This window comes from Panthera onca, chromosome D3, assembly GCF_046562875.1.
Source record: "Panthera onca isolate mPanOnc1 chromosome D3, mPanOnc1 haplotype 2, whole genome shotgun sequence".
In the NCBI taxonomy this organism is placed as follows: Eukaryota; Metazoa; Chordata; class Mammalia; order Carnivora; family Felidae; genus Panthera; species Panthera onca.
The window spans coordinates 7,063,298-7,091,218 of NC_138350.1; the positions used below are offsets into that span (position 1 = coordinate 7,063,298).

At 37.5% G+C, this 27,921-nt stretch overlaps 1 protein-coding gene across 7 annotated transcripts in view; it reads left to right on the plus strand.

Annotated features, from left to right (window-relative positions):
• The window catches only part of IFT81 (intraflagellar transport 81), a 191,455-nt gene that overhangs the window by 136,965 nt on the left and 26,569 nt on the right, over positions 1-27,921 (plus strand). For all 7 annotated transcript variants that reach the window (XM_081790667.1, XM_081790669.1, XM_060612234.3 and 4 more), the window contains 3 exons: positions 13,737-13,886; positions 23,280-23,408; positions 25,155-25,244. In XM_081790667.1, coding sequence (XP_081646793.1) covers positions 13,737-13,886; positions 23,280-23,408; positions 25,155-25,244 — 369 coding nt within the window. The remainder of the gene's footprint in view (positions 1-13,736; positions 13,887-23,279; positions 23,409-25,154; positions 25,245-27,921) is intronic.

Here is a 27,921-nt window from a genome sequence, read left to right on the forward strand (position 1 = left end):
TCCATGTCCATAATGAGGAGATTAAGAGAATTCTGTAGAAGTTAACAGAATCAGCTCTGGAGCCAGAACACCTGTGTGCAGATCTCTGCTCTGCCACCTGTTAGCTATTCAACCTTAACATGTTACCAGACTCCTCTGGGCCTCAGTTTCCTTGCCCATAAAGTGGGTGCAACTGCTGTGGAAAACAGTATGGCAATAATTCAAAAGTCAAACACAGAATTACCATATGACTCAAAAATTCCCCTCTGAGGTTAGAATCCTCATGTGGTTTTCTATTAGGATTTTCTAAGTGCAAATTATTGCTATTATTCCAAGTTATGGTAACTTCAGATATTTGGACAGGATTTTAATATTAAGTAACCTTAGTTTTCCATAATTTGGAGTGCTTTTAAAATGTTTACACAGAATTCTCTAACCTTCTGCAGGATTCAGTGTGAGAAAAAATAGGAAAACATAGTATTATACCCTAATATAATAGCTAATGGTCAGACATCTGACTCTGAGTTGTCAATAAATTAACATTGCTGTGGTCAATGTGATTTTTGAAGATAGCATAATAACTAAGTAGCACGTCTTCCAGAATATATACCCTGTTATTGTTTCCCCAGCTCATAGCCCATGGCCCTGAAATGTACTTCCATAGCACTCTGTTCCTGTGTGTTGTAACATAACACACTTAAGATCAATTGTTCAGTTTCTGCTTCCCCTGAGAAAGCAGTGAGCTCCATAGTGGCAAGAGCATATCTATTGTTCACCATCATGTACTTAACACTTGGCACATAACAGACACTTGGTAAATGTGTGGAAACCTGGAAGTATATAATGTAGTCTAGACGTGTGTATGTCTTTCATCAGAAAAGTGATAATATTAAAAATGTCTTGGTCCTTTTTAGTAGGCTTTGGTTGATAAGAAAAGTTATTTATATTAATTCTTCAACCTAACCATAGTTGCATATTTCATTGTATAGATATTTCATTGTACAGATTCATTATTTTTGGATACCTGACCACACACCTAAATTTACCATTTAATCTGGTAGCCTCTGTTAATTCTTAGGTAAGTACAATTTTGCTATTTTTTTCTTTGCTCTTCCATTAAGAGAGAGACTCAGATGAGCAAAGAAAGAGCCTGTGCCTCTTGTAAATAAATAGTTCCACATAGCTACTGATCATTATTGTCTTAGTCACCTTCATATCTCAGAATCTCTGCTTTAATTATTTGAAAAAGCAAACAAAAAATCTGCCCCAGTGGTATAGTGCTGGTCCCCTTCCTAGAGCTGTCATTCGGATGAATGCCTGCCTTTGGGGTCTGAACTTTTTTATAGCAACAAATGAACCTCTGGTTAAAGTCCCACTGGCACTTCATGCAATCAAAGGTCACTCCTGGTTAATGGTGTGTGAGTATAGAATCCATTGTGTTTTGTTCCCTAACCATTACAAGAAGCTCACCTGTTTTGCAGCTATGACTGCTTTAAAAATGTGCTTGGTCAAATAATGTTTATGAGAAGCTTTAGAAAGATCCAACCAGTTCATTCTACAGCTACTGATAGAAATCCTAGAGCTAAATTGCAAAGATTATGAAATCTTCTTTAAATACTTCAAAGAGAAGCACAGCGAAGATAAGGGAATCCTGGCAAGGTTTGGTGCAGCTGTCAGATCCCGAAAAATTAGGAATCAAATTTTGACACTTGTAATTGAATCATCCACCCTTCTAAGTGAGCCCAGGCAAACCTGTGATATTTTTAGAACCTTTCAAACCACATCACACTCTTTAGAGTTCATAGCAGGACCCAAGGCCCCTAAAATTTCCCAAGAGATGGAACAAAACAGAATCAAATAAATTTAGCTCAATCTGCTAGAATAGAAGTAGTGTATTTATGCAAGCAATCTAGGTAACGCCACAGTTTCAACTGAAAATTTGAAAACTTTTCATTGAAAAATTTTTTGAGAGTTAACTGCTTGGACAGCCATTGAAAAATCCATTAACTCTAATATAATAACAGCTGTGCAGTGGTGATTTGATTTATAATAGAAGCATAGAGACCTTGGACGGTATGATTAACTGTGTTTCACAGATGGATGTTCCTGTGCCACAAGTTTCATTTAAGACAGATTTCTACCAGCATATATCATATTGCTTATTATAGACTCTCTCAAAAGAATTAGCAGTTAATTATATTGCTTATGGTTGGCTTGGTGAGATTTTCTAATTTAAAGTTAAAAACATAATACAGGTTGGAAAAGGTTAGAATAGTATTTGTATGTGTGTCTGTGTTGGCACTAGTTATGATGAGTGATTTGAAAAGACTGTCATTTTAACAGAAAACAAAGGTTGCTTTGAAACATTTTGTCTTGCCTTAAAACAAGTAGCAAATCTGAGACCAGACTTCAGGGAGTCAAAATGATTTATTGGAGCATAACATGAAAAGACGACTTCTTCAGGTTTTCTACAAGTCTGAATTCAGCCAGAAGACACTGACAAATGGGTGAAAAAATCGTGACCATAGGGCATATTCATGCTACTCTTGAACAGTCATCTGACACCTAACTCTCTTGGGCCTATTTCTGTAGTTTTCCATGCTTAAAAATCATTTGATGAAATAACTGACCAAGATGTGATTTAATTAATAAATGGAAAATAGCATGCATATTGGACTAACAGGATTTGAGGACAAAAGCATTCGTTCTAGTCCAGTTTTTTTAACTTGCTGAGCTTTGGTGAGTTGTATTAATTTCTCCATAGGTTTCTTTCTTTATAAAAGGGAAGCAGTGCTTTTTCAAAAAAAAAAAAAAAATAGATCCTTATGGTTCTTGACAATGTATATATTAAATGGGAGTCCTCACAGCTAATTACTGTGGAAATAGTTTCATGCTGGATATTGAGGTGGAGAATTTGCAGCAGGAGCAGAGATTCTGGTTTCCGTGTAAATATCCAAAATGATGCCTGGAATCTAATAATGCTTTTGAGTTCCAGATAAGCTTGAAGAGCATTCGTAAATGGTTACATACTTAAGGAAATAAGCTGCTTTGTCCATTTAAAAAGCTAGCCCAGATTTTGATCATTATTATTAAAGGTTCTAAAACGTATTAAGTGGATAAAAGGAGAAAGAACATCTGGCAAATTCCATTTTGATCACAAAGGAGTAAAATTAGTCCTGAAGCTAGAAGCTAGCACTATAAAGCCTTAATCTTATTGATCTCAGAGAATGATGGCTGTTCTTTCATAAATGACAAAGTTAGGTTACAAATGCATGTTGGTCCAAATGTTTAATAATAGCTGCTATAATGGGCCTTCCTGCACAATGTAAAGCTTTATAGTTCATTTTAATGACAAATTTGCTTGATTGACCTGCAATAGTGCACTATAGAAAGCTTTTCCCTAATGATCCAAGGATTTGTTGCTTATCTCCTATGCCAGACTCCCTTTAAAAATTATTTTTAAAATATTTTTAAACTAAAATATTTTTTAAGTTATTTAAGAAAGAAACCTTAAAGAATTCACTAATAATCCTACTTTCCCAATACAATGGCTATTTTTCTTTTTAAAAAAAATTTTTTTAATGTTTATTTATTTTTGAGAGGGAGAAAGAGTGTGAGTGGAGTGGGGCAGAGGGGAAGAGAGAGAGAGAAGGAGATGCAGAATCCAAAACAGGCTCCAGGCTCTGAGCTGTCAGCACAGAGTCCAATGTGGGGCTCAAACTCACAGACTGCAAGATCATGACCTGAGCCAAAGTTGGATGCTTAACCGACTGAGCCACCCAGGCACCCCACAATGGCTACTTTTATTTCTTAATTCTCTTGGTGTGTGTGTGTGTACACACACACACACCAAGAATATAGATTTGTAATTGCTTGCAATAGTGATTATTCTGTTTTAGCTCTAAAGAGCATCTACCACACTTACATTTGTACTTTTCTGCTTACTCTAATCACTTGACATGTCTTTATTTCTTTACTGTTTAGAAGAAACAGTACTCGTCTCTTATTTTCTAGGTACTCCTTAACTATATTCAAACAGAATGACAGACATTAATCATTATTCAACTTTTATAGAATTTTAGTGTATTTTCTAGATCTTATTTAAAAACTACCTGGTTTTATTTTAGACAAATAATCTTTCATTTTATACTGGAAACACTGTATGTTTTGATCCTCAGAGGTTATAAAAACCCTTTACACAGTAATAGAGTATAGTTTACACAATAATAAGGTATTTTCAAGAATTGGCTGCTGAATAATGGCAATGATGGTTATTAATAATTACAGATATTTAGGTCAATAATTTGTTTTATTTTATTAAACTGTAAACAATGATAGCTCCTATTTATTGAATGCTACACTAGGCATTGGGCTAATTGCCTTATGCACATTTTCGTATCACTCTAAGTATTGTTACCTTCTTTTTTTTCCAGTTGAATTAATTGATATATAAAGACAAAAAAATAATTGCGCAAGGTCACTTTAAGTGGTGGAGCCAGGATTTGAAATTATATTTCTCTGATTATTATATTTCCTGGAATTTCTCTGGAAATTATATTTCCAAAGCCCATGATCTTGACAAGTCTCTGAACTGCTTGTACTGCTCCTGTTGTACTGCTCCTGGGACCTTTAATGATTTAAGTTCTAAATGTGACTTTTTTGCTCATATAAATTATTACAACACAGAATTATGAGTACATTTAAATTTTAATCCTCAAAGTCTATTCAAAATAAAATCTATCAGCAGTTAGGTTTTTGTTGGTGATGGGCAGGTTTTGAGGTGGGTTGCACTTTTAATTTAATTACACTTTTTTTAGATTGATACAAATATGTAGTTTAAAAAGCAAAACATTACTACACAGCTCATAATGAAAATATGATCCTCTTTCACACTCCCAAGTCCTCCTTCCTTGAGGCAACCACTCTAAATGCCTTTGATTGTCTCTTCTAGTGTTTACTTCTACATTTCTAAATAACGTTTATGCTGAAACTTTAAAACTTTTTTCAGTTGTTGGCATACTACCGTAGGAAATAAGGATTTAGCCCTACACTCCCCATTCCCTGTCTACTCCCATACCCATCCTTTCATTCATTAGAGCCTCCCAATATAATTATAATTGGTTAAATCATTATTTAGTATATTCATTGTAATGATTGTAGAACCATAGTTTACAGCTGAGCCACATAGTATATACTATGATTACATATCCGTTCTTGTACACTTTTTAAAAAATCAATACTGACCTCATTTTTTTTTTTTTTTTTTTTTTTGGTTTGGTTAGTTTTTTGTTTTTTGTTTTTTTTTTTAATTTTTTTTTCAATGTTTTTTATTTATTTTTGGGACAGAGAGAGACAGAGCATGAACGGGGGAGGGGCAGAGAGAGAGGGAGACACAGAATCGGAAACAGGCTCCAGGCTCCGAGCCATCAGCCCAGAGCCTGACGCGGGGCTCGAACTCATGGACCGCAAGATCGTGACCTGGCTGAAGTCGGACGCTTAACCGACTGCGCCACCCAGGCGCCCTGGTTTGGTTAGTTTTTAAATGTACCTGTCACCCACTCATCTCCAGACCTTCTGATAGAACCATGCAACTATCTTAATATGGCATATGTTCATATACAGTAATCTATTAATTACATTTTGTAAACCTTAGGTTTATTGTTCCTGGAGTCCCTTTCATTCTTCTGTTCCAGTCTTGGAAGATTTTTATGTAAGCTTGCTGTAAACCGTAGATCCACTGTAAACTGTAATCTGAGGCTTTGTATTCATCATCCTGGAAATTTCTTTAGTGATTCTCTTGTTTTGGATCCCCTACTTCCCACATCCCAAGTCTTCTCTTTCTTAGTTTATTTCCTTGTTGTAATAGAGAATGTTCCTGAAAAGGGGGGACTGGGGAGGTACATTTTTGAGAAACTTGCTTGTTTGAAACTGTCTTTATTCCATCTTCATATACATGATTGATAGTTTGACTGAATGATGAATTCCAGTTGAACATCTTTTTCCCCGAGAATTTTGAAGGTATTGTTCTGTTGTCTTCTAGTATTTGTTGTTGCTGTCTGAGGCTGTTTCGATTCCCAGCCCTTTGATGTGACCTTTTATTGTTATTATTGTTGTTATTTTACCTCTCTTGAAACTTTTGGGATTCTCTCTCTACCTCTGATTTTCTAAATTTTTAAGATTATGGGCTTAAATGTAACTCTTTTCTTCTTTCATTGAGCTGGGCATTCTATTGGCCATTTTAATTTAGAATCTTATTTTATATCCTTCAGTTCTGGGAGATTTTCTTGTATTATTTCTACTCTAAAAAAAATTCTCTTCAGGGTGTCTGGGTGGCTCAGTTGGTTAAGTGTCTGACTTCAGCTCAGGTCATGGGTTTGAGCCACTTGTTGGGCTCTGTGCTGACAGCTCAGAGCCTGAAGCCTGCTTCAGATTCTGTGTTTCCTTGTCTCTCTGCCCCTACCCTGCTTATTCTCTGTCTCTCAAAAATAAATAAACATTAAAAAATATTTTTTAAAATTTCTGTTCTGTTCTAGAACTCATTAGTTACAGTTGGAGTCTTCTATATTGATTCTTTAATGTTTACTTTCAAAATGTTTAATTAAAAAAATGTTAAGTAAGAGTAGGTGACAATATGTGTGTGTTGTGTTATATGCGAAGAGTAAAGAATAATGAGATCATGAACATATATACACTTAACACTCAGCTTTAAAAAAAGAAACTGTGTGGCTCCTGTGTGCCTCTTCTTTATCCCATTCAATTCCCACCCCTCTCAGAGGTAACCACCATCTCAAGTTAGGTATTTGTCATTCTCTGACTTTTCTTTACTGTTTGACCACACATTTGTATCCCTAAATGATATATTGTTTAGTTTTCCTAAGCAATACTAATGGAAGCCCTTCTCTGTATATTCTGTAACTTGCTTGTTTTGCTCTACATTATTTCTTGAACTTATAATTGTTTACTTCCAGTATAGAAATATAAATATATAGAGATATATAAAATTGAATCTACAACAATTCATTGTGGCTTATTTTCCAGTTTTTTTTGCTGTTGCAGTGTTTCTGTCAAAATTCTTATGTATGTCTCCCATGGCTGTGAACAGAGTTTCTCCAAGGCAGTGTTTCTTACCTTTTTTCAAAACATGACACTTAAAAAAATTTGATCATTGTTTAGCATACTGACATAAAAGGACAAGGCTGCTTATAGCTGAGGGTGACTGGCTTGGGAGTTCTTTATAGTATCTTACCCAGCTGCTGCAAAATCTTAGTGGATAAATGCCTTGGCACACACTTGATATTTGTGCCACATGACTGCAGTGGAACATAGAGCATGCCCCACTTATGAAGCCCTGCTCCGGAGCGGTACCATTCACAGAGTTGTCTGAAGACCAGTTCTAGTCCACAAACTGTTAGTTACTAGTCCATGGCCATGTAAGTTGAACAGAAACATTTAGAAACATTTATAGTGATGTGATATTTTTATTATTTTAGAAAAGTGTCCACTCCACAAATGATTAGAAATTTTAAAAACTGCTCCATCACCATAGATAAATTTGAAATGCCCTGCCATTCATGGAGTGGAGTTGGTGGGGCATAGGGTGAACACAATGTCAAGTTAAGTAGATACAAAATGTTTTCCAAACTGTTGCTCTAAATTAGAAATCCCCCACTCCAGTGGTGTCCCACTTCCTCCTCATCTTCACCAACACTTAGTATTGAAGGACTTACTTTTGCTAATTTGGTGGGTGTTAAAATAGTATATTAATGTGGTTTTAATTTGTGTGACTGATTTGATTACTAATGAGACTGAGCATCTTTTATTATGTTTATTGGCCATCTTGGGTTTCTCCTCTGCTAAAAGTCTATTCAAGTATTTTATCTGTTTTTCTACTGAATTTATTTGTCTTTCACTTACTGATTTATGGGTTTAATTTATATATTTTGGATACAAATCCTTTATTGGTTTAATGTGTTACAAAAATGCTCTCCCAAATTGTGATTTATATCCTTAACCTCTTAATACATATTTCGATGAATGAATGTTCTTGATTTTAGCCAAGTTGAGTTTATCAATCATCTATTTTCAGTTTGTGCATTTTGTGTCTTGCTTAAGAAATCCTTTCCTGTGGTGCCTGGGTGGCTCAGTTGGTTGAGTGTCTGACTCTTGATCTCGGCTCAGGTCATGATCCCAGGGTCATGGTATTGAGCTCCATGCTATCGGTGCTATATGAGCTAAGCGTAGAGCCTGCGTAAGATTCTCTCTCTCTCTCTCTCTCTCTCTCTCTCTCTCTCTCTCCCTCTCCCTCTCCCTCTCCCTCTCCCTCTCCCTCTCCCTCTCCCTCTCCCTCTCTCCCTCTCCCCCTCTCCCTCTCCCCCTCTCCCTCTCTCTCCCTCTCTCCCTCTCCCTCTCCCTCTCCCTCTCCCTCTCCCTCTCCCCCTCCATCCGTTTGCACACATGCATGCTCTCACTCTGAATATCAAAAAAAAGTGTTTCCTATCTCAAAATAGTGATATTTTCCTATATTCCAGAAGAATTTTAGTTTAGTCTTTCACATTTAAGTCTGTAATCCAGTAAGAATGGATTTTTCTATGTTATGAAGCAAAGGGCCCATTAATTGAAAGTCCATTCTTTTCCCTCAAATTTTCCACAGCAGCAGTCTACATAAACAAAATCCCTTTGAGAGCTTAAATAATTTAAAAAATATATAAAGGGTTTCTGAGACCAAAAAGTTTGAGAATCACTGTTACAGATCTACAAGAAAAAATTAAAAGCTCCAATAAATAGGTAAAGCAATCTTGAAAAAGAAAACCAAAGCTGGAGGCATCACAATCCCAGACTTCAAGATGTATTACAAAACTGTAATCATCAAGACAGTATCGTACTGGCACAAAAATAGACACTCAGATCAATGGAACAGAATAGAGAACCCAGAAATGGACCCAGAAACATATGGCCAACTAATCTTTGACAAAACAGGAGAGAATATCCAGTGGAATAAAGACAGTCTCTTCAACAAGTGGTGCTGGGAAAACTGGACAGTGACATGCAGAAAAATGAACCTGGACCACTTTCTTACACCATACACAAAAATAAACTCAAAATGGATGAAAGATCTAAAGATAAGACAGGAAGCCATCAAAATCCTAGAGGAGAAAGCAGGCAGAAACCTCTTTGACCTCGGCTGCAGCAACTTCTTACTCAACACATCTCCGGAGGCAAGGGAAACAAAAGCAAATAGGAACTATTGAGACCTCATTAAAATAAAGAGTTTCTGCACAGCAAAGGAAACAATCAGCAAAACTAAAAGGCAACAAACAGAATGGGAGAAGATATTTGCAAATGACATACCAGATAAAGGGTTAGTATCCAGAATCCATAGAGAACTTATCAAACTCAACACCCAAAAAACAAATCATCCAGTGAAGAAATGGGCAAAAGACACGAATAGACACTTCTCCAAAGAAGACATCCAGATGGCCAACTGACACATGAAAAAATGCTCAACGTCATTCATCATCTGGGAAATACAAATCAAAACCACATTGAGATACCCCCTCACACCTGTCAGAATGGCTAATATTAACAACTCAGGCAACAACAGATGTTGATGAGGATGCAGACAAAGAGGATCTCTGTTGCACTGCTGGTGGGAATGCAAACTGGTACAGCCACTCTGGAAAACAGTATGGAGGTTCCTCAAAAAAATAAAAATAGAACTACCCTACGACCCAGCAATTGCACTACTAGGTATTTATCCAAGGGATACAGATGTGCTGTTTTGAAGGGGCACATGCACCCCAATGTTTATAGCAGCACTATCAATAATAGCCAAAGTATGGAAAGAGCCCCAATGTCCATCGATGGATGGATGGATAAAGAAGATGTGGGGTGTGTGTGTGTGTGTGTGTGTGTGTGTGTAATGGAGTATTACTCAGCAATAAAAAAGAATGAAATCTTGCCATTTGCAACTACGTGGATGGAACTAGAGGGTATTATGCTGAGCAAAATTAGTCAGAGAAAGACAAATATCATATGACTTCACTCATATGAGGACTTTATAAAACAGATGAACATAAGAGAAGGGAAGCAATATAAAAACAGGGAGGGGGACAAAACAGAAGAGACTTTTAAATATAGAGTACAAAGAGAGAGTTGCTGGAGGGGTTGTGGGAAGGGGGATGGGCTAAATGGGTAAGGGGCTTAAGGAATCTACTCCTGAAATCATTGTTGTACCATATGCTAACTAACTTGGATATAAATTATAAAAAAAAATAAATTATAGAAAAAAACTCCAATAAAAAAGTGGGCCAAAGGCAAATAATTTTTTTAATCCCCATGGATGAATAATGAACATGACAAAAAAGTGAATTTCCTTAATAAATGCAGATAAAAAGTAAAATACCATTTTAATTATCAAATTGACAATTATTAAAAGTACTATAAATAGCCTTTGAAGGGCAGTTTGGCAAAATCTATCAAAATCCTATTTCCTTCTTACCATTTCTGAAAATATGTCCTATAGAAATTATTAAGAATGTGTCTGAAGATTTAGCTTCAATATATTCATCCGGGTTTTTTGTGATAGTTTGAAAATTCAGAAATAATCTAAAATCCAAATGATAGAAGAAATGTCCAATGGAAGAAAAACATGGATAATGTATTTTCTTTCCTGTAATTCATCCAGAGGAGTGGGTCCCTTACAGTGCTTTGATGGCCACCTATTGCTTAATTGTACATAGCCATCATTAATCTGGCCAAAACTACCCTTCCCTTACTTAGGTAGTCTGTCCAGTGAATGTCAAATAGTAACCAATCAGCATAGAGCACATTGAGTAATTGGTGGGTTTGTTCTTCCACCAAAAATATTTATAGCTTTTAGCTTTTAAAAATAATTCTGGAGCACAGCAAGATAAAGAAGGGAAAAATTGGCCTAGATTACAGAAGGTAGCAGATGAATAGGGTTGATTTCACTTTGGGCACTTTGCCCGGGACACTTTTAATAGAACATATAGTTACTCTAGGGATTCTGAGTCTGTGGTTATGGCAGGCTTACACGTTTATTCTTTAAAAGGAAAAATTGCAAGTTATTAGACTCTAGGTACATTGGTATGACTTAAATTTTTAAGCCATTCCTGTAATCCAGCTATTGATAATTTGCTGTGTGTGGGCTGGATTCCTTACCATTAAAACTAAATCATGGATAGAAAAATATTTTGAACTTCCTTCCTCTAAAACACAGTGGGTTCTTCATTTCTTTCAGAGTTTAAGTCAAGTTTAAAAAGTCTAAACTAGGAATTAGAAGGTTATTTTTTTTGGGGCGCCTGGGTGGCGCAGTCGGTTAGGCGTCCGACTTCAGCCAGGTCACGATCTCGCGGTCTGTGAGTTCGAGCCCCGCGTCAGGCTCTGGGCTGACGGCTCGGAGCCTGGAGCCTGTTTCCGATTCTGTGTCTCCCTCTCTCTCTGCCCCTCCCCCGTTCATGCTCTGTCTCTCTCTGTCCCAAAAATAAATAAAAAACGTTGAAAAAAAAAAATTAAAAAAAAAAAAAAAAAAAGAAGGTTATTTTTTTTAAGTATATTTATTCTGAGAGAAATAGAGTATGTGTGTGAGCAGGGGAGGGACAGAGAGAGAGGGAGAGAGAGAGAATCCCAAGCAGGCTCCACGCTGACAGTGTGCAGCCCAGTGCAGGGCTCAAACTGGAAATGTGAGATCAAAAGTCAAGACGCCTAACCAGCTGAGCCACCCAGACGCCCCTAGGAGGTTATGTTTTTGTGAAGAATTCTTAATCTTACTATTTTTGAGGACTTTCTTTGTGTACTGAAAAATCAATCAAGTCTTCAAAGAAAAAATCACCTAAATGTTAGAAATGTTGTGCTTCCTATTTTATACCTTACAATTTAGAATTATTGCCCTCATGTTTAGCCTTATAAATTAGAAGGAAAAATACCAACATGGTAGTAGAGCTTAGTAGGATAGTAGAGTAGGATAATGGCTTTGAGTGAACTTTATCCTTTTTTCTGTTTTCCAAAATTTCAGTAATTCATGACTTTTATTATTTGTAAAATTATTTATCACTCTCCTCTCAAGTTAGCCTTTAGAAGGACTGAGTATTAAAAAGGCTAAGATTCTAGGGGTGCCTGAGCGGCTCAGTTGGTTAAGCATCCAACTTCGGCTCAGGTCATGATCTCGCAGTTCGTGAGTTCGAGCCCCGTATTGGGCTCTGGGCTGACAGTTCAGAGCCTGGAGCCTGCTTCAGATTCTGTCACCTTCTCTTTCTGCCCCTCCCCGACTCACACAGTTTGTCTACCTCAAATATAAACATTAAAATTAAAAAATAAAATAAAAAGGCTAAGACTCTTAAAGAATTATCTTGTATTAGGTAAAATGGAAGCTTACTTTTGTTTTGAAGTAATGTGCTTAAATATAACAGGCCAAATTCTTAGTTGGAATTTTTCGAAAAATGTAGTTAATAAAAGGATAAAGCAGGAAGAAAAATTATTTTATGTAGTAAGAGAATCTGAAAATTATTAGTATAATGGTACATAAGAGGAAGTGATTTTTTTTTAAGTATTCTGTTTCAGAAATACCAGAAATTTCTCACATTTGCTTCTGGTATTTGCTTCTTATATCAAGCAATACTTTTAATGAGCCAGAATCTTTACACCTGCTGTTTCCTCTACCTGGAATGCTCTTTGCCTCTTCCTCCTTCCTCTAACACACTCTTACTTCTTCAGTCTTGGCTCAAATGTAATTATTTTGGGAAGCTTGCCATAATCCACCTCCCCTAAATCCCAATGCCCACCTTTCCTACCTTCATCCCAACCCAGGTTAAACTCCTGTTATTTATTCTCAGGACACCTTCATAATGTTCAACCATGGTTGTAAACATCAGTTCAATGTTTGTTTTCACCACTATTTCCTTAAGCTTGGTGAGGGCAGAACTTCTGAGTATCTTGTTTAGAGTTGTATTCTCAATGTCTGGCACAGTGCCTAATACATGATAGTTAGTAAATAGAGCTTATCAAATGAATTCCTGTAATTACTATTCATTTTCATTTGCTTTTTCCAAACTATAGTTGGTATTACTTAATAGTGGGGATCTTTCTGCTAGAGTAGTTATAACTTTATACCTTTGGTATAAAGGTCGGTAGATAGCTGAATTAAGCAACTGTAAATTCCCACTAACCTGGAATATTCTTAGCTTTTTAAGGTTTGGGATGGGCTTCATTCCAATGTCTCAGATGCTTCTTAGTGTATACGGTCACAGTACACTTCTTTAAATGATAAATAGTAGCTATAGGTTTTGACTATTCTGATTGGCCATATTAATCTCAATAGATGCAGTGCTTCCAAAATAGTACAGTATGCAAGAGATATCATGGTAGATCACAGCCAGAATTGGTTTCCTACTTTTTCTACTCCTCCTCCTCCTCCTCCTCCTCCTCCTCCCCCTCCTTTTTTAACCTTTTTTTTTTTAATAGGGTTGAGTTTCTGGTTTTTTAAACCCTTATTTGTAAAGCCCCAAATGAACAGCTTTTACATAAGGATTTACAACATTTAGATTGGTCCAAAAATTAAAACCTACACAAAATATTTTAATTGAGCAGTTAGTCCTTCCAAGTTTTCTAATGAAACTAAGTTATTATATACTGGTGACACAAATGTTAGACAGTAGAAAATAAAATGTTTCTAATACATTGAAGTTAATATATTTAGCAACTACTTTTATATTCATGTTACATATTGTGTTCTTTTATAGTTCAAACGATATGTCAGTAAACTTCGAAGCAAGAGTACAGTTTTCAAAAAGAAGCATCAAATAATAGCTGAATTTAAAGCTGAATTCGGCCTCTTGCAGAGGACAGAAGAACTTCTTAAGCAACGGCATGAAAATATTCAACATCAACTGGTAATACAATGTTATCTGGAGTGCTAGAAATACAAATGCCAGGAGGTTCATAGGTTGTAGCTGTATACTGAGGTCATTGTTTTTACTGAAAGCATCATAAAATTATTAATTTTCTCTGATTAATTACAGAGATGTCATATAAGCTGATTCATTTTTTTTTTAATGTTTATTTATTTTTGAGAGAGAGAGAGACAGAGCATGAGCAGGGGCGGGGCAGAGAGGGAAGGAGACACAGAATCGGAAGCAGGCTCTAGTCTTGGAGCTGTCAGCACAGAGCCGGATGCAGGGCTTGAACTCTCGAACTGTGAGATCATGACCTGAGCCAAAGTCAGCCACTTAACCCACTGAGCCACCCAGGCACCCCAATTCATTTATTTTTTTAGTGTAGCAGTAAGCACTAACTTTTTCATGTGTGCTGACATTGGGGTAATTAATAGAAGCTGAATTCCAAATACATCTTTCTAGTTAATATGAGAAAAATTATCATACCAAGAAGAGTGACTGTAAAACATTTATTTATCATGGCCTGTTGGGCAGAAGTTTCCAAGCAGCCACTTACATGGAGCTTTGAAAAGAAATATCCGGGAAAGGTACCACATGGAAGTTTGCCTGCAGGCTTGCTCCTTATGTATTTGTGCCTTGGTTGTCATAAAAGAGTTAAGTCCAGAGCAGTCCCTCTAATAGCAAAGCTGTTCTCATTATGGACACCAGTTCCTCAGAGTTTTCTTGATTTGAGTTTTTTTGTCTTTTCACCCATGGGGAAATTATTTCATCAGGTTGTTGGTTTACTAGCTAGCAATAATCTGGTGGAAGTAAACGAAGTTTCAACCAGTCATGGTTAAGCTGGCAATATGAACTTTCTGTCTCATGCTGTTAAATGGTGTTTGGTTCTAGGCAACTTAAGATAGAAAATTTACTATGTAGCAGCCATGGATTCTAATGACACTTCTTCCCAAATTGATGGGTAGTTAATTGTGTTTCTGTTCACTTCAAAATATTTTCAAATTTCCATTATGATTTCTTTGATCTATGGATTATTGCTTAAAACTAAACATTTTCTAGTTACCATTCTGTTATTGATTTCTACCTTATTTCCACTGTGACCAGAGAACATTCTGTGTGATTTTAGTCCTTCGAGATTTGTTGAGTGTTTCATTATGGTCCAGCAAATGGTCTATTTTGGTCATCGTGCCAGCGCAGTTGAGAAGAATGTATATTCTGCCGTTTGTTGGGAATGGTATTCTCTATATGTCAATTCAGTCAAGCGTGTTAACCATGATAGTCAAGTCTTCCATATTCCTACTGATACTTTTGTTTTCTTGTCCCATTAGTTATTGAGAGAAGTGTGTTAAAATCTCTATGATTATTGCTTTGTCTGCTTTCCTTTAAATCCATCAGTTTTTTCTTTACATTTTTTCTTAATTGGGTTCCCTAGAAGCAGAGCCTGAGAAGGCAGTACTCTGTACAAGTGATTTATTGAGGGAGGGAGTGCCTTCAGAAGAAGGGGAATGGGGAGAGCAGATAGGACAGCAGAAAAGAGCCAAGCAAGGATGTAGTCCTGACTAGACAGCTTCATTTTGATTCTGTGAGGAGCTTTGGAGCATAAATTGCAGCATGAAATTGATTCCATCTTGAGGCAAGGAGGCTGGCCTTTTATACTCCTGTATCAGTCAGTCATTGGCTGTGGCACCGTGTAACCTCCTAGCCCAATGAGGCGGCACTCTCTGGAGAAGGGGCACCTGTGAACCTTTAGCAGCCAGTAACTTTCATGGCAGCTTGCAAACAAGGTCTGAGTGAGGCACCAGCAACGTCCATTACAATCTACCCCTTACAATGTTGGGATCTACCTGTTTTTCATGTTAAACTCACTCCATTTAGGTATAGCTTCTACAGGATTCTGACTGGTCACAATTTCTAGGAAAATTTGTAGGAGGAGGGTTAATTGGACAAATGAAAACTCCCATTGCTACATTTGGTCCCAAGGACATAATAATAATCAACATCTCCTTCCTTTACCATCCATTCTAGATTTCCCTCATGTTTGGCTAGCACCTCCACTGGTCTAAATGATTTATTTGGTGGAATGACTCAGGCCCTCATCTTTAAGAGGTGTGAGTAATCATGACCTTATCAGGCTGTGGTTGCTGTCTTTACTTATTTACTGTTAAAACCGGGCATGGGAGTACCAAGATATGCCCTAATGGATCATCTGACTGCCGAACATATTCCTATCTGCCCTTATTATATAGCAGCTTATGTATAGCATTATGATGTCCTGCCAATATAATAACTCCTTTATTTGTCTGCTGGTCTATGAGTATGAGGAGCCCAAGTGACGAAATGGTAGCCAAAGCATTAAGTTTAAAGGCCTTTTATTGCACCTTCTGGTAAAAGCATATGCACTCTGGAAACCAGAAAATCTGTACCTATAGAGCCTAAAGGTGCCAAGAAAGGAAATATAATTCCCTAAGTGGATAAGTTGGCATCCTGGTGAGTGGTGAAACTCATACTTTCATTCTGTGGCTCTAAGACCAATATATTCCTTCTGTTTGCAACACAGCACCAAATGGTGGGCATTGGTCTAAGATGTACATTCCATCCTAAAGAATAGAGCTCATCCTCACAGGCCATCAACTCTAAGCTGACACCTTAGCTGTACCTTCAACAAGGCCTTCTACCAGCCTATCAGGCTATTAGCTTCCTGGATGGTGGAGTATGTGACACAGAGACTGAATCCCATGGTCATGTGTCCCTCACCATATCTCCTTTGCCATAAAGAAGATTCCACATCAGTGGAAGATTCCACATCAGTAGATCAAATACTCTGAGCCCTTGGATATTGATGCTGGCTACAGCACTGTGGGCAATAAAAGCAAATCCTTACTCAGAATATGGGTCAGTCCAAGTCAGGATGAAATGTTGCCCTTTTTAAGGCAGAAAGATGATTGGTTTCCTCAAGGTATGATTATATCTAGAGTTCAGGATTGGTCTCTCTATTGTTGCCAGGTCAGACATTTGGCAGTGGGCGTAGCTAGATGGGCATTGGTGAGGGAGCCCATGCTATTTGGCCCTTGCTTAGCCCCCATCTCTGTCAACATAGCCATTCTGTTCATGAGCCCATTGTCTAAGCACTGAGTGGCCAATAACAGAGGCTGGCTGATATCTACTGGCGAAATCATCCTTTCCACTTGGTTGTTTAGTGTCACTTCTGCTGTGGACATTCTTTAGTGGCCATTAGCTTGTGATCAAAAGATCTTCATACTTAGTGTGTTGTGCCCATAGGTCTATCTGCATGCCCCTTCCCCAGACCTCCCAATCTTCCAGTCCTGGTACCTTGCTTCTTCCAGGCCCCTGGCCAATAAGCTAAGCCACTTGCCACTTGGCCAGAGGATACAGGATAATCTAGGGGTTCAAGGTTCTCAAGTGAGTCTTGGCAGGTATTCCGTTCCAGACTCAGCACCCTTTCTCAGAGTCCTGACTTTAGCATAGAATATATTCAGTTTTCTCTGAAGTTTTGCCCTGCTAACAATTAAATTGTGTGCCTGGTTTTCAGCTCCCTCTGACCTTCAGCCATAGGAAATGAGGGTTTCTTTGAAGTTCCTAAGAAGGTTCTCTAACCTTATCACTTTACTTTAAATTACTGATTAATATATTTGAGCCTGTCATTTTATCTCTTCAACTATACCTGGAGCTTAGCCACCCCAATTCTATAGTCCTTATAGTTATTATTTCTCCATGCTTCTCAAACACAAGCAACATTGTGCCAGCTAGTATAGTGCATCCCTGTGACAATCCAAGAAGCAGACACCAAGATGTACAAGAGATTTGTTGGAGGAGATACATATGAAAGGTAAAGGCAAGAGAGCCAAGAGGAGGCAGGGAAAATCATTAGGCCTTAATATAAGTGTGACATCCATGAAGGGAGAGAGAAGGAAGGACGATTATGTAGGAAGAGCCTCAGACTGCAGCACAGTTTGGGGAAAGTTTTGGTTAGAATGAGGGAGATTCCTGAACTAGTCACCCACGAGAGGAGCCCCCTGTCAGGCAGGAATGGGCCAGCACTAGTACCATTGCCATCCTCAGTCATTGCTAGGAGCACCCTGGGAGAAACATGGGCGTGGTAAGAACATGATGGTGGATCCAGAGGGGCAGCGGTTATGGCTATCAGTCCAATCTGTTCTTCTCGGCAGGCTCTCCTGAAGGAGATCTGAGCAGACCATTCTCATGGCCACCACTGTCACCTTCCACATATACTCTGCCTCAGTTCACCACAAGTCTTAGCAATTGCACTGCTATAACATGTATGGGACTAACAATATTCAACCTGCCACCAGTGATGGAGCCCTTGGTTCCATTCAGCCAGTGAGTAATGCCACTCTAGAAGCCCATTCTTAGAGTTTGATCAGGTTCTCTAGAAGCAGAGAAACAAGAAGTCTTATTGCTCTTCACATGAATAATTCAGAGAATGCTCTTAGGAGAAAGGAAGTGAAGGAACCCGAATGAAGCAATGAGGCAGAGTGGATTCATTTGGAGCCCAGTTTCTGTCTGATCCCATGAGGAGCCCTGGAGCACAAATTGCATCATAAAGTTGGTCTCATTTTTAGGCAAGAAAACTACCCTTTTGTACCTCACTGTCAGTCATTTGCTGTGGACCCTCACTACCACCCAGGAGGTAGTATGATACAGTTCCTGTTCAGCCAATTGCATACGTTGAAGAAGGGGTAGCTGTAAGCCATAAATAGCCAACAGCTATTCTCACAACAGCTATGGGATTAGGTACCCTGACCCGGTAAGCAAATCAGGACGGAGCCCCCACTGCAAATATACTGAGATTATGTTATTAGTCCATACAAATCTAGTATCATTATCTTCCTGATAAATTGGCCCTTTGATAATTAGGAAATACCCTTTTTTTTATCTCTCAGAATAGCCTTCACCTTAATATATACTTATCTGTTATTAATACAGCCACACAAACTTTCATTTAGTTAATGTTTAAAAGACATATATCTTTTGCATCCTTTCAACCTTTCTCCATCTTTGTAATTATTGTATATTTTTTGTAAGAAATATATAGTTAGCTTTTTATTTTTGTACAGTGTGGCCATCTTTGCCTTTTACTTGAGGTATTTAATCTCTTTACATTTAATGTAATTACTGATTTTTTTCAACATTTTCTATTTGTTCCATCAGTTCTTCATTCTTTTTTCTCCTTTCTTCCCTTCTTTTGCATTACTCAAATACTTGTATCTTCCATGTTTCCCCTCTTTTAGCTTACTGGTTATAGCCTCTTTTTGTTATCCCTGTTATTTCTTAGTGCGTAAGCCAGAAACTATAACATGCACCTCTGACTAATTACAGTCTTCCCTGTTTTACTATATCGGGGGCAATGTAAGAAACTTATGACACTTTTGCTCTATTTATCTCTTCCTCATATTATGTGCTATTGTGGATATATATTTTTAAATTCTATATATAATGTAAATCCCACATGATATTATTATATTTAATATTATTCTAGATTTATCTACCTGTTTACTCTTTTCATGGCTTTTTCCTTCCAGCACCATCATTATTCTATTGGGATCTCGTTTTCAGTATTTCACTTAGTGTAGGTCTGCTGGTGATAAGTCCACTCAATTCTTGCTTTTCTTAAAACATCTTTATTGTACCCTTATTTTGAAGCACATTTTCACCAAATATAGAATTCTTGGGTGGCAATTACTTTCTTTCAGCACTTTAAAGATTTAATTCCATTGGCTTCTGGCTTCCATTGTTTCTTGTGTGTGTGTGTGTGTGTGTGTGTGTTTAAGGTAGTGTGTTATTCTCTGTTTGCTAAGATTTTTTTTTCTGTCTTTGGTTTTTCAGCAGTTTTAACTGTGATTTTCCTAGGTTTTCTTTTTTTATTCATCTGGCTTGGGGTCTGTAAGGCTTATTAGAAGTGTAGCGTTATGGGGCGCCTGGGTGGCGCAGTTGGTTAAGTGTCCGACTTCATCCAGGTCACGATCTCGCGGTCTGTGAGTTCAAGCCCTGCGTCAGGCTCTGGGCTGATGGCTCAGAGCCTGGAGCCTGTTTCCGATTCTGTGTCTCCCTCTCTCTCTGCCCCTCCCCCGTTCATGCTCTGTCTCTCTCTGTCCCAAAAATAAATAAAAAACGTGGAAAAAAAAAATTTAAGAAGTGTAGCGTTAATGTCTTTTGTCAGTTTTTGAAAAGTCCTCAGCAAGTAGCATTTCTTTAAATATTATAGTCTCATTCTCTTCTCCCTTCTGTGAGCTACAATTACAGTTACGTGTATGTTAGGCTTTTTCACTATTTACCATATTCATTATGGGTTGTATGTTTGCTTTTTTTTTTTCCATTATTTTTTTCTCTCTGTGACTTAATCTGAGTTTTTTTTCTGCTGTGCTCTCTTTTAATTCATTAATCTTACTTTTTTTGTTGTGTCTAATCTGCTATGTAATCTGGGTTTTGAATTCTGAATATCAGGTATTATGTTTCTCCGTTCTAGAATTTCCATTTGATTCCATTTGATAGATTCCAGTTATTTGTTTTTTTTTTAATATGAAATTTATTGTCAAAATGATTTCCATACAACACCCAGTGCTCATCCCAACAGGTGCCCTCCTCAATGCCAGTTATTTGTAACATTCTCCAACTTTTCATTTATTGTCTTGAATATAATAATTGCAGCTATTTTATTTTTTTTTTAATTTTTAATGTTTATTTTTGAGACAGAGAGAGACAGAGCATGAGCAGGGGAGGGTCAGAGAGAGAGGGAGACACAGAATCTGAAACAGGCTCCAGGTTCCGAGCTGTCAGCACAGAGCCCGACGCGGGGCTCAAACTCACGGACCGTGAGATCATGACCTGAGCTGAAGTCGGATGCTCAACCGACTGAGCCACCCAGGCGCCCCAACTGCAGCTATTTACATGTCCTATCTAATAAATTTATCTGGGTGTCTTTCTATTATCTGTATTTTTCTCTTGATTTTCAGACATTTGTTTCTGTTCCTTTGCTAACCTAGTACTTTTTTATTGAACATCAGCCTCTGGAAACATTTCTTTCCTTAAAGAGCATTTGATTTCTTTTTCCTCATAGATCATCTAGATCCAGTTTTGTTAGTGCTGATATTTTTCAGTTTTCTCTTATTCCTAAGATTCAGCCCTTATACCTGTGGCAGAAACTCTATTCCCAGGAAGTAGCCCTTACTTCTAGGGCCTAGCTCTTATTCCTAGGTTATAACCCTTACTCCTAAGGTGTAGCCCTTCTGGGGTTTCAACTGATAGTCTGAAGCAACATACTTTGACAAGTCCTGAATTCCTACCTCTGTCTGCCCGGCACTATGAGATACTGAAAACTTTGCCCAGCTTTTTAGTCACCTATCTACTGATTTTCACTTGGTTTTGGGGAGTCTTACCTTCCTTGCACACTGCTTAGGATTTGGTAATGCCCAAAGAGGAAATTGCATACGGAATCTTGGGCTAATGCTTTGTAGTTCCTAATCCTCCTTTCTTAGGGATCTCAATCTTATTGTCAGCCCCCAATTCCAACTCTTCCATTCCCTCTCTCCTTGGCTTTCTTTCCTTTTGGTTCTTCCATCCTCTTTTGAATCCTCTCCAGTCAGGTCTTCACACCCACCATCTCACCAAAATTTCTCTTGTCAGGATCACCAATACCTTCACATTGCTAAACCCAGTGAGCAATTCTTAGTTCTTTTCCTACTTGGCCTATTAGCAGTGTTTGACATAGTTGATCACTCCCTCTTCCTTTACTTATCTTCTAATACACTACACTCTCCTGGTTTTTCTCCTTTACTAGCACTCCTGTTTCTACTCCATGGCTGATTTCTTCGCATTTCTCCATGGTCTAAATATTGGAGTCACCAGGCTTAGCCGTTGGATTTCTTCTCTAGTTTCACTCCCTTGGTGATCTTATCCTGTCTATGGCTTTAAAGACCTTCTTTATGCAGACAACTCACAAATTGATATCTCTAGCCTAGATTTCTCCTCAAATTTCAGTCTTGTACTTATAATATCTTGACCTCTCTATTGGGTATCTGCTAGATATTTCAAGTTTTTAACATGTCCAAAACTAAATTTCTTATCTTCATTATTCCCTCAAATCTGGTCTTACCAAGTCTTTCTCATTTCAATAAATGGCAGCTCCATCCTCTCAGTTCTGCAGGCCAGAAACCTTAGTCATTCTTTACCCCTCATTTTCCCTCAACCCTCACAGCTAATCTGTCATAATATTTTTTTGGATTTATCTCTAAAATATGTACACAACCACTTCTTGTTACCTCTACCGCCACCATCTGATTCATGCTACCATTATCTCTAACCTAAATTACTGGAGTAGTCTTCTAACTGGCTTCCTTTGTCCCTCTATAGTTTGATCTCAGCACAGATGTTAAAGTGGTCTTTTAAAAATTCCTTTACTCTGAGCCACCCGACAAGCCTCCCATCTCATTTAAAATAAGTCCAAGCTCTTTTATTGGTCTAAAAATAAAGTAACCATATAATTTATCATCTAAAGTAGGACACTTTTGAGAATGCAAAGGACAACAGACATTAACTGAGACTGTTCCAGCAAGCCATCTGAGTCCCATATGATCCCTCCCTAACCCCACCTCGTTCTCACTCAGTTTTCAGCTCACCAGTCTCCTGGATATTTCTTGGAAGGGACAGGTTTGCTCCTACCTCATGTCTTTTGCCCTTGCCAATCCCCTGGATATCTGTATGACTTGCTCCCTCCCTTCATTCGGGCTTTGCTTAGATGTCATCTTCTCAGGAAGACCTCTAACCACCCTGTTATTTAAGGTTCCAACCCCACTCTTACCTCACACTATATGTATTTTACTTGCCTACATATTGCTTGTTTACTCCACTAGAAGTAAGCTCCATGAGGGAGGTTTTTTTTTTTATGTTTTGTTTTGTTTTGTTTTGTTTTGTTTTACCTGTTTTGTTACAAGTGTTTTCCCATATGGTTTGCAGCCTTAATAATTGACATTTTATTTTATCTATCTATCTGGTGCTTAGAACTATGCTCAGCACATTTAGGTATCTAATAAATATTGGATGGCTGAATGAATGCAAGTATATTGGTCACTTGAGAATTCATTCAGTCACCAAGTATTTATTGAGTGCTAAAATTAGAAATACTATGCACCTGAAGATACCAAAGCAAAATTTAGCCTAAGTTTATAACATACAACAGTATGTAATTATTGTTGAAGTCAATAAAAATTACTCTTTAGCATTGTAAGCTAATTTATTAATTTGTAACTTTATTGCTATGTATTAAGTCTGTATACTACTTACAGAATCATCAAGGTTTTGACACCCATTTTGTAGACCCCAATTTTGACACCTATTTTTATTCTTTACTTTTAGCGAACTATTGAAGAGAAAAAGGGCATATCTGGATATAGTTACACTCAGGAAGAGCTAGAAAGGGTATCTGCACTGAAGAGTGAAGTCGACGAAATGAAAGGCCGAACGCTAGATGACATGTCTGAAATGGTGATTATGCTTTTTTATAGGTTTTTTTTTTATTGTATAGCTAGAGGCAGATATTTTTGTGTTTTGTTTTCAGTGAAACACTGAAATTTTCATTTCTGCACATTGTTTACCTTATATTCCTTCATCTCTCTTTATCAGTCTCTTTTGAGTGTTTCCATTTTAGTAAGTTGTTCAACTTGTAATAATTTAGGCATTTTGCAGGGTTTTTTCCCAAGGAAACACGATAGGGTTATTAAATACCCTATAGAATTAGGTATTGAAATGCCTGCCTTATCTTGTGGTTTTTGAAGTGTGTAAAAGTTCTATAACATTAAAGAAATACTTAAGATAAAAAATAAGTTTTCCCAAATCATACCACCCTGACTAATAAAACTTTCATTTTTGTGTTTTTCCTTCCTATCTGTCCTTATTTGGAGCTGCTACTCAGCCTGAATGAACTGATGCCGCTTTAGCAGGCATTAAAATGTTGAAATCGTTCCTTCCTTACTAGAAGGAAATAACTGTTGCCTCAAACTCTCAGAGTACCCACTTCCACCTGGCTTTTCCACATTGGCTACTTGCCCAGAACCCTCTGGATCTCACTACTGTCTAACTCCTAAAAAGATTAATGATTAACACAGCAGAGACCTTCGATACTCTGTTAATCCCCATGCTTGGTGTCCATTTTGATTGGTCATTACTTATATCATTTGGGTTATTAAGTATTTTGAATATCACTTCCTCATGTTTCGTATATACTCTATAACCTACATAATTACATTTTTTTTACATAATACAACATGATTGTAGTTGTATTTAGGAACTTTATAATTTGTTTTCATTATTCAGTGTTAGATTACAAGTATTTTCCCATATAGTTTGCAGCCTTAGTAATTGACATTTTATTTTATTGTATTTTATTGTATTATATTGTATTGTATTGTATTTTTGAGAGAGAGAGAGAGCATGTGTGCACACAAGCAGGGGAGGGGCAGAAGGAGAGAGAGAATCTCAAGCAAGCTCCATGCCCAGCACAGAGTCTGATGTGGGCCTCAATCTCACAAACCATGAGATCATGACCTGAGCTGAAATCAAGAGTCAGATGCTTTAACCGACTGAGCCACCCAAGTGCCCCAATAATTGACATTTTATTTATTTTTTAAAGGTTTATTTATTTTTGAGAGAGAGAGTGCAAATGGGGGAGGGGCAGAGAGAGGGGGAGACAGAGGATCTGAAACGGGTTGTGAGCTGACATCAGCGAGCCCCATATGGGGCTCAAACTCATAAACCATGAGATCATGACCTGAGCTGAAGTTGGACAGTCAAATAACTGAGCATGCCCCAATAATTAACATTTTAAATAATTAAGTGCTGGGCGCCTGGGTGGCTCAGTCAGTTAAATGTCCGACTTTAGCTCAGGTCATGATCTCATGGTTCATGAGTTTGAGCCCTATTGGACTCTTTGCTGTCAGCACAGAGCCTGCTTCAGATCCTCTGCTCCCCTCTCTTTCCGCCCTTCCCCCACTTGCACGCTTGCGCACACTCTCTCTCAAAAAAAAAAACATTAAAAAAAATTTTTTTTAAGTTAAATGCTGTTCCATATTACCAAATCAACATTTACTAAATCATTTTCCCATTGTTTGATGTTGAAATAATTTAGTCTTTTTACTCTTTTAAATAACACTTTAATAAATATATTTATGCATGTAGGTTTTTTGCTCTTTTGAATTCTTGTTTTAGATGTCATGTATTTTATTTAAATGACAGGTAAAAAAACTGAATTCACTGGTGTCTGAAAAGAAGTCAGCTCTAGCCCCAGTTATAAAAGAACTACGACAGTTGCGTCAGAAATGTCAAGTAAGTGAATCTGATTGTGCGATACTTTTAGCACCTGATCTTGTTAAGATGTGCTGGTTATAATCCTGAATATTTTACTTGAGTAATTTAAAGAAAACAAACTATGATGATGATGATGATGATGATGATTCCACAAAAGAGTAATAACATGAACTTTGAAGTTTTTTATTTAATTTATGCTATTTGTTTTGTCAAATTATCGGGGGGGAGGGGAGAGAGAAGGAGAAGGAATTTAAGCCGAAATCACAAGTGCAGCTAGATTAGATTTTTACTTTAAATCTGATGCATGTCAGAGCTATAAATATGAAGTCACGTTCTTCTGTGGCCAGGTAAAAGCTCAGAGTCTGCCAGCGAGTGGTGACAAGTTAACTTTAGATTAATGGACTCGCTTAGCTGGGGAGCAGGGCCAGGGGCAAACTACGATAGCTTGTGATAAGTGATGGAATACCATTACTTGGAAGCTAATTCTAACCACTGCTTTGAAGCTAAACTGTTAGAAGGTAAATGCCCTCCGCAAATCCAGATCAGATGGCCTCCGCCATCTGACATTAGCAGTTGTTATTTTATCACTCTCTGTGTAGTAATTTTAGGTTTGAATGTGGGTTGTACTGCATGTGCCTGAGTGTGGAACTATAAAATTCTTCACGAATGCCATCCATCAGAGCACAGTGAAAAATCACATGGACTTTGAAATCAGATAGACATCGTTTCCTTTTTATAGAAAATGCCATGGAGTCTGAGACAGGTTTAGTGACTTATCCAAATAGACAAATAGGCAGTGAGAGAGTTGGGGCTTGACTCCAGCATCTGTATTATCATATTTCAAATCTCCTGCTCATTCCATTACACATCGCTGCCATCACAAAAGAAGTGAGAGACAAGTCCCTATTCTCTCGAGTTCATACACTCATAGGTGAGATGAGACAAACGTGAAGAAGTTCAAGAAAGACAAAAGATAAGCCAACTTTCTTAAGAAAAATATAGAAAAGAGGTGCCTGGCTGGCTCAGTCGGTGGAGCATCTGACTCTTGATCTCAGCATTGTGAGTTCAAGCCCTACTTTGGGCATAGAGCTTACTTAAGGAAGGAAGGAAGGAAGGAAGGAAGGAAGGAAGGAAGGAAGGAAGGAAGGAGGAAATATATAATCAGAATCATAATAAGAGGAAGCAAATGATGTGATTGTTAGGAAGGAAAAGTTTCAGAAAGGAGATTTTTGTGCAAAGTTTTGAGATTGAGGACATCAAGAATTGTTTTCATGGTTACATTCTAATCCGTTGATTTTCTTAAAGCTTTTCTTAAAGCAACTTGGAAACCAAAGGGACTGGTTATGTGTATTTCTAGTCATGATAAAATTTCTCCCTAATAGTAAGCTAATAAATCTATTTGTAAATAATTCTTTTATTAAATTCATTTATATATTTTTTCATTTATATATTAAATGAGTTTTATTGAAAGGATATTAAGGACAGTAAAGAAAAAGTGCTGTTATGGAATTCTAAGGATCAGAAACATAATCTGTCTGGAACAGGTACAGGTACCATAACCTGTACTCTTTATTGTTCATCTTACATGCTAAGACCTTCCTCTCTACATACTTTATGTTGAAATTTCACTAACTGTGCTATTTTCTTTGCATTTTCTAATTCAAATTCCTGGTGCAGCTCTTCTCTTTTGGGGGCAGTTTTTCATGCCCAACTATCTCATAGACTATTGGCTATCCTCAGGTCAGGTCAGGGGTCCATTCTTAGTCCAGCCAGCTATGCTTGTAAGGACAGGATGAGAAGAAAGGAGGGTAATATGGTACCAAGTATGGCTACCTAGAGAATTTTCCCTCTGGAGAGGCTATAGATATGTCAGTGCTTTAATTGACATCTTTTAATACACCACCTGTTATCCTATTTGTAACAGCTGAACAGTGTTCATCTTGGCATTTCAGCCTTGTCCTCTCATATATACTTTTTTACATGGTTGGAATTTTAGTATATACTGCACTCAGTTTAAGGTTCTATTCAGACAGTGTAGATAGAATGATTAAGAACATGCACTACAGAATCAGGCAGACCCTGGATAACCCTGGGTAAATGACTTTATTCCTATAAACTTTAGTTTCCTCGTCTGTAAACTAGTCTCTTCTTAACAGGGTGGTTGTAAAGACTAAATGAAATAATGCATATAATGACTATGCAACAATGACTAATACATAAGAACTTTTTAAAAAGTATTTATCTGTCATGCCTGGGTGGTTCAGTTGGTTAAGTGTCCGACTCTTAATTTCAGCTCAGGTCATGCATGACCTGGTGGTTCATGAGATCAAACCCCACGTCAGGCTCTGTGCTGACATCGTGAGCCTGCTGGGATTCCCTCTCTAAATAAATAGATAAATAAATAGATAAATAAATATTTTTAAAGTATTTATTATAACTAATAAAGAGACTTTTAAAAGAAGGGATAGTATCTATTGCTTTTCAACCAAACTGTTTTCTGAGTAAACTAGATACCAGATCTTAAATCCTATAAAGTCATGTATTATAATAATGTAACCAAACCTGAAATTCATTTTCATGTGATTTAACTCAATTTCTCTGTATGTGACAGACTGCCTACCACTCCCATCACAAAGAAATGTACCCCTCTTACCACCAGTCCCAAATAATACAACTCTCCAGTTCTTTCCATATC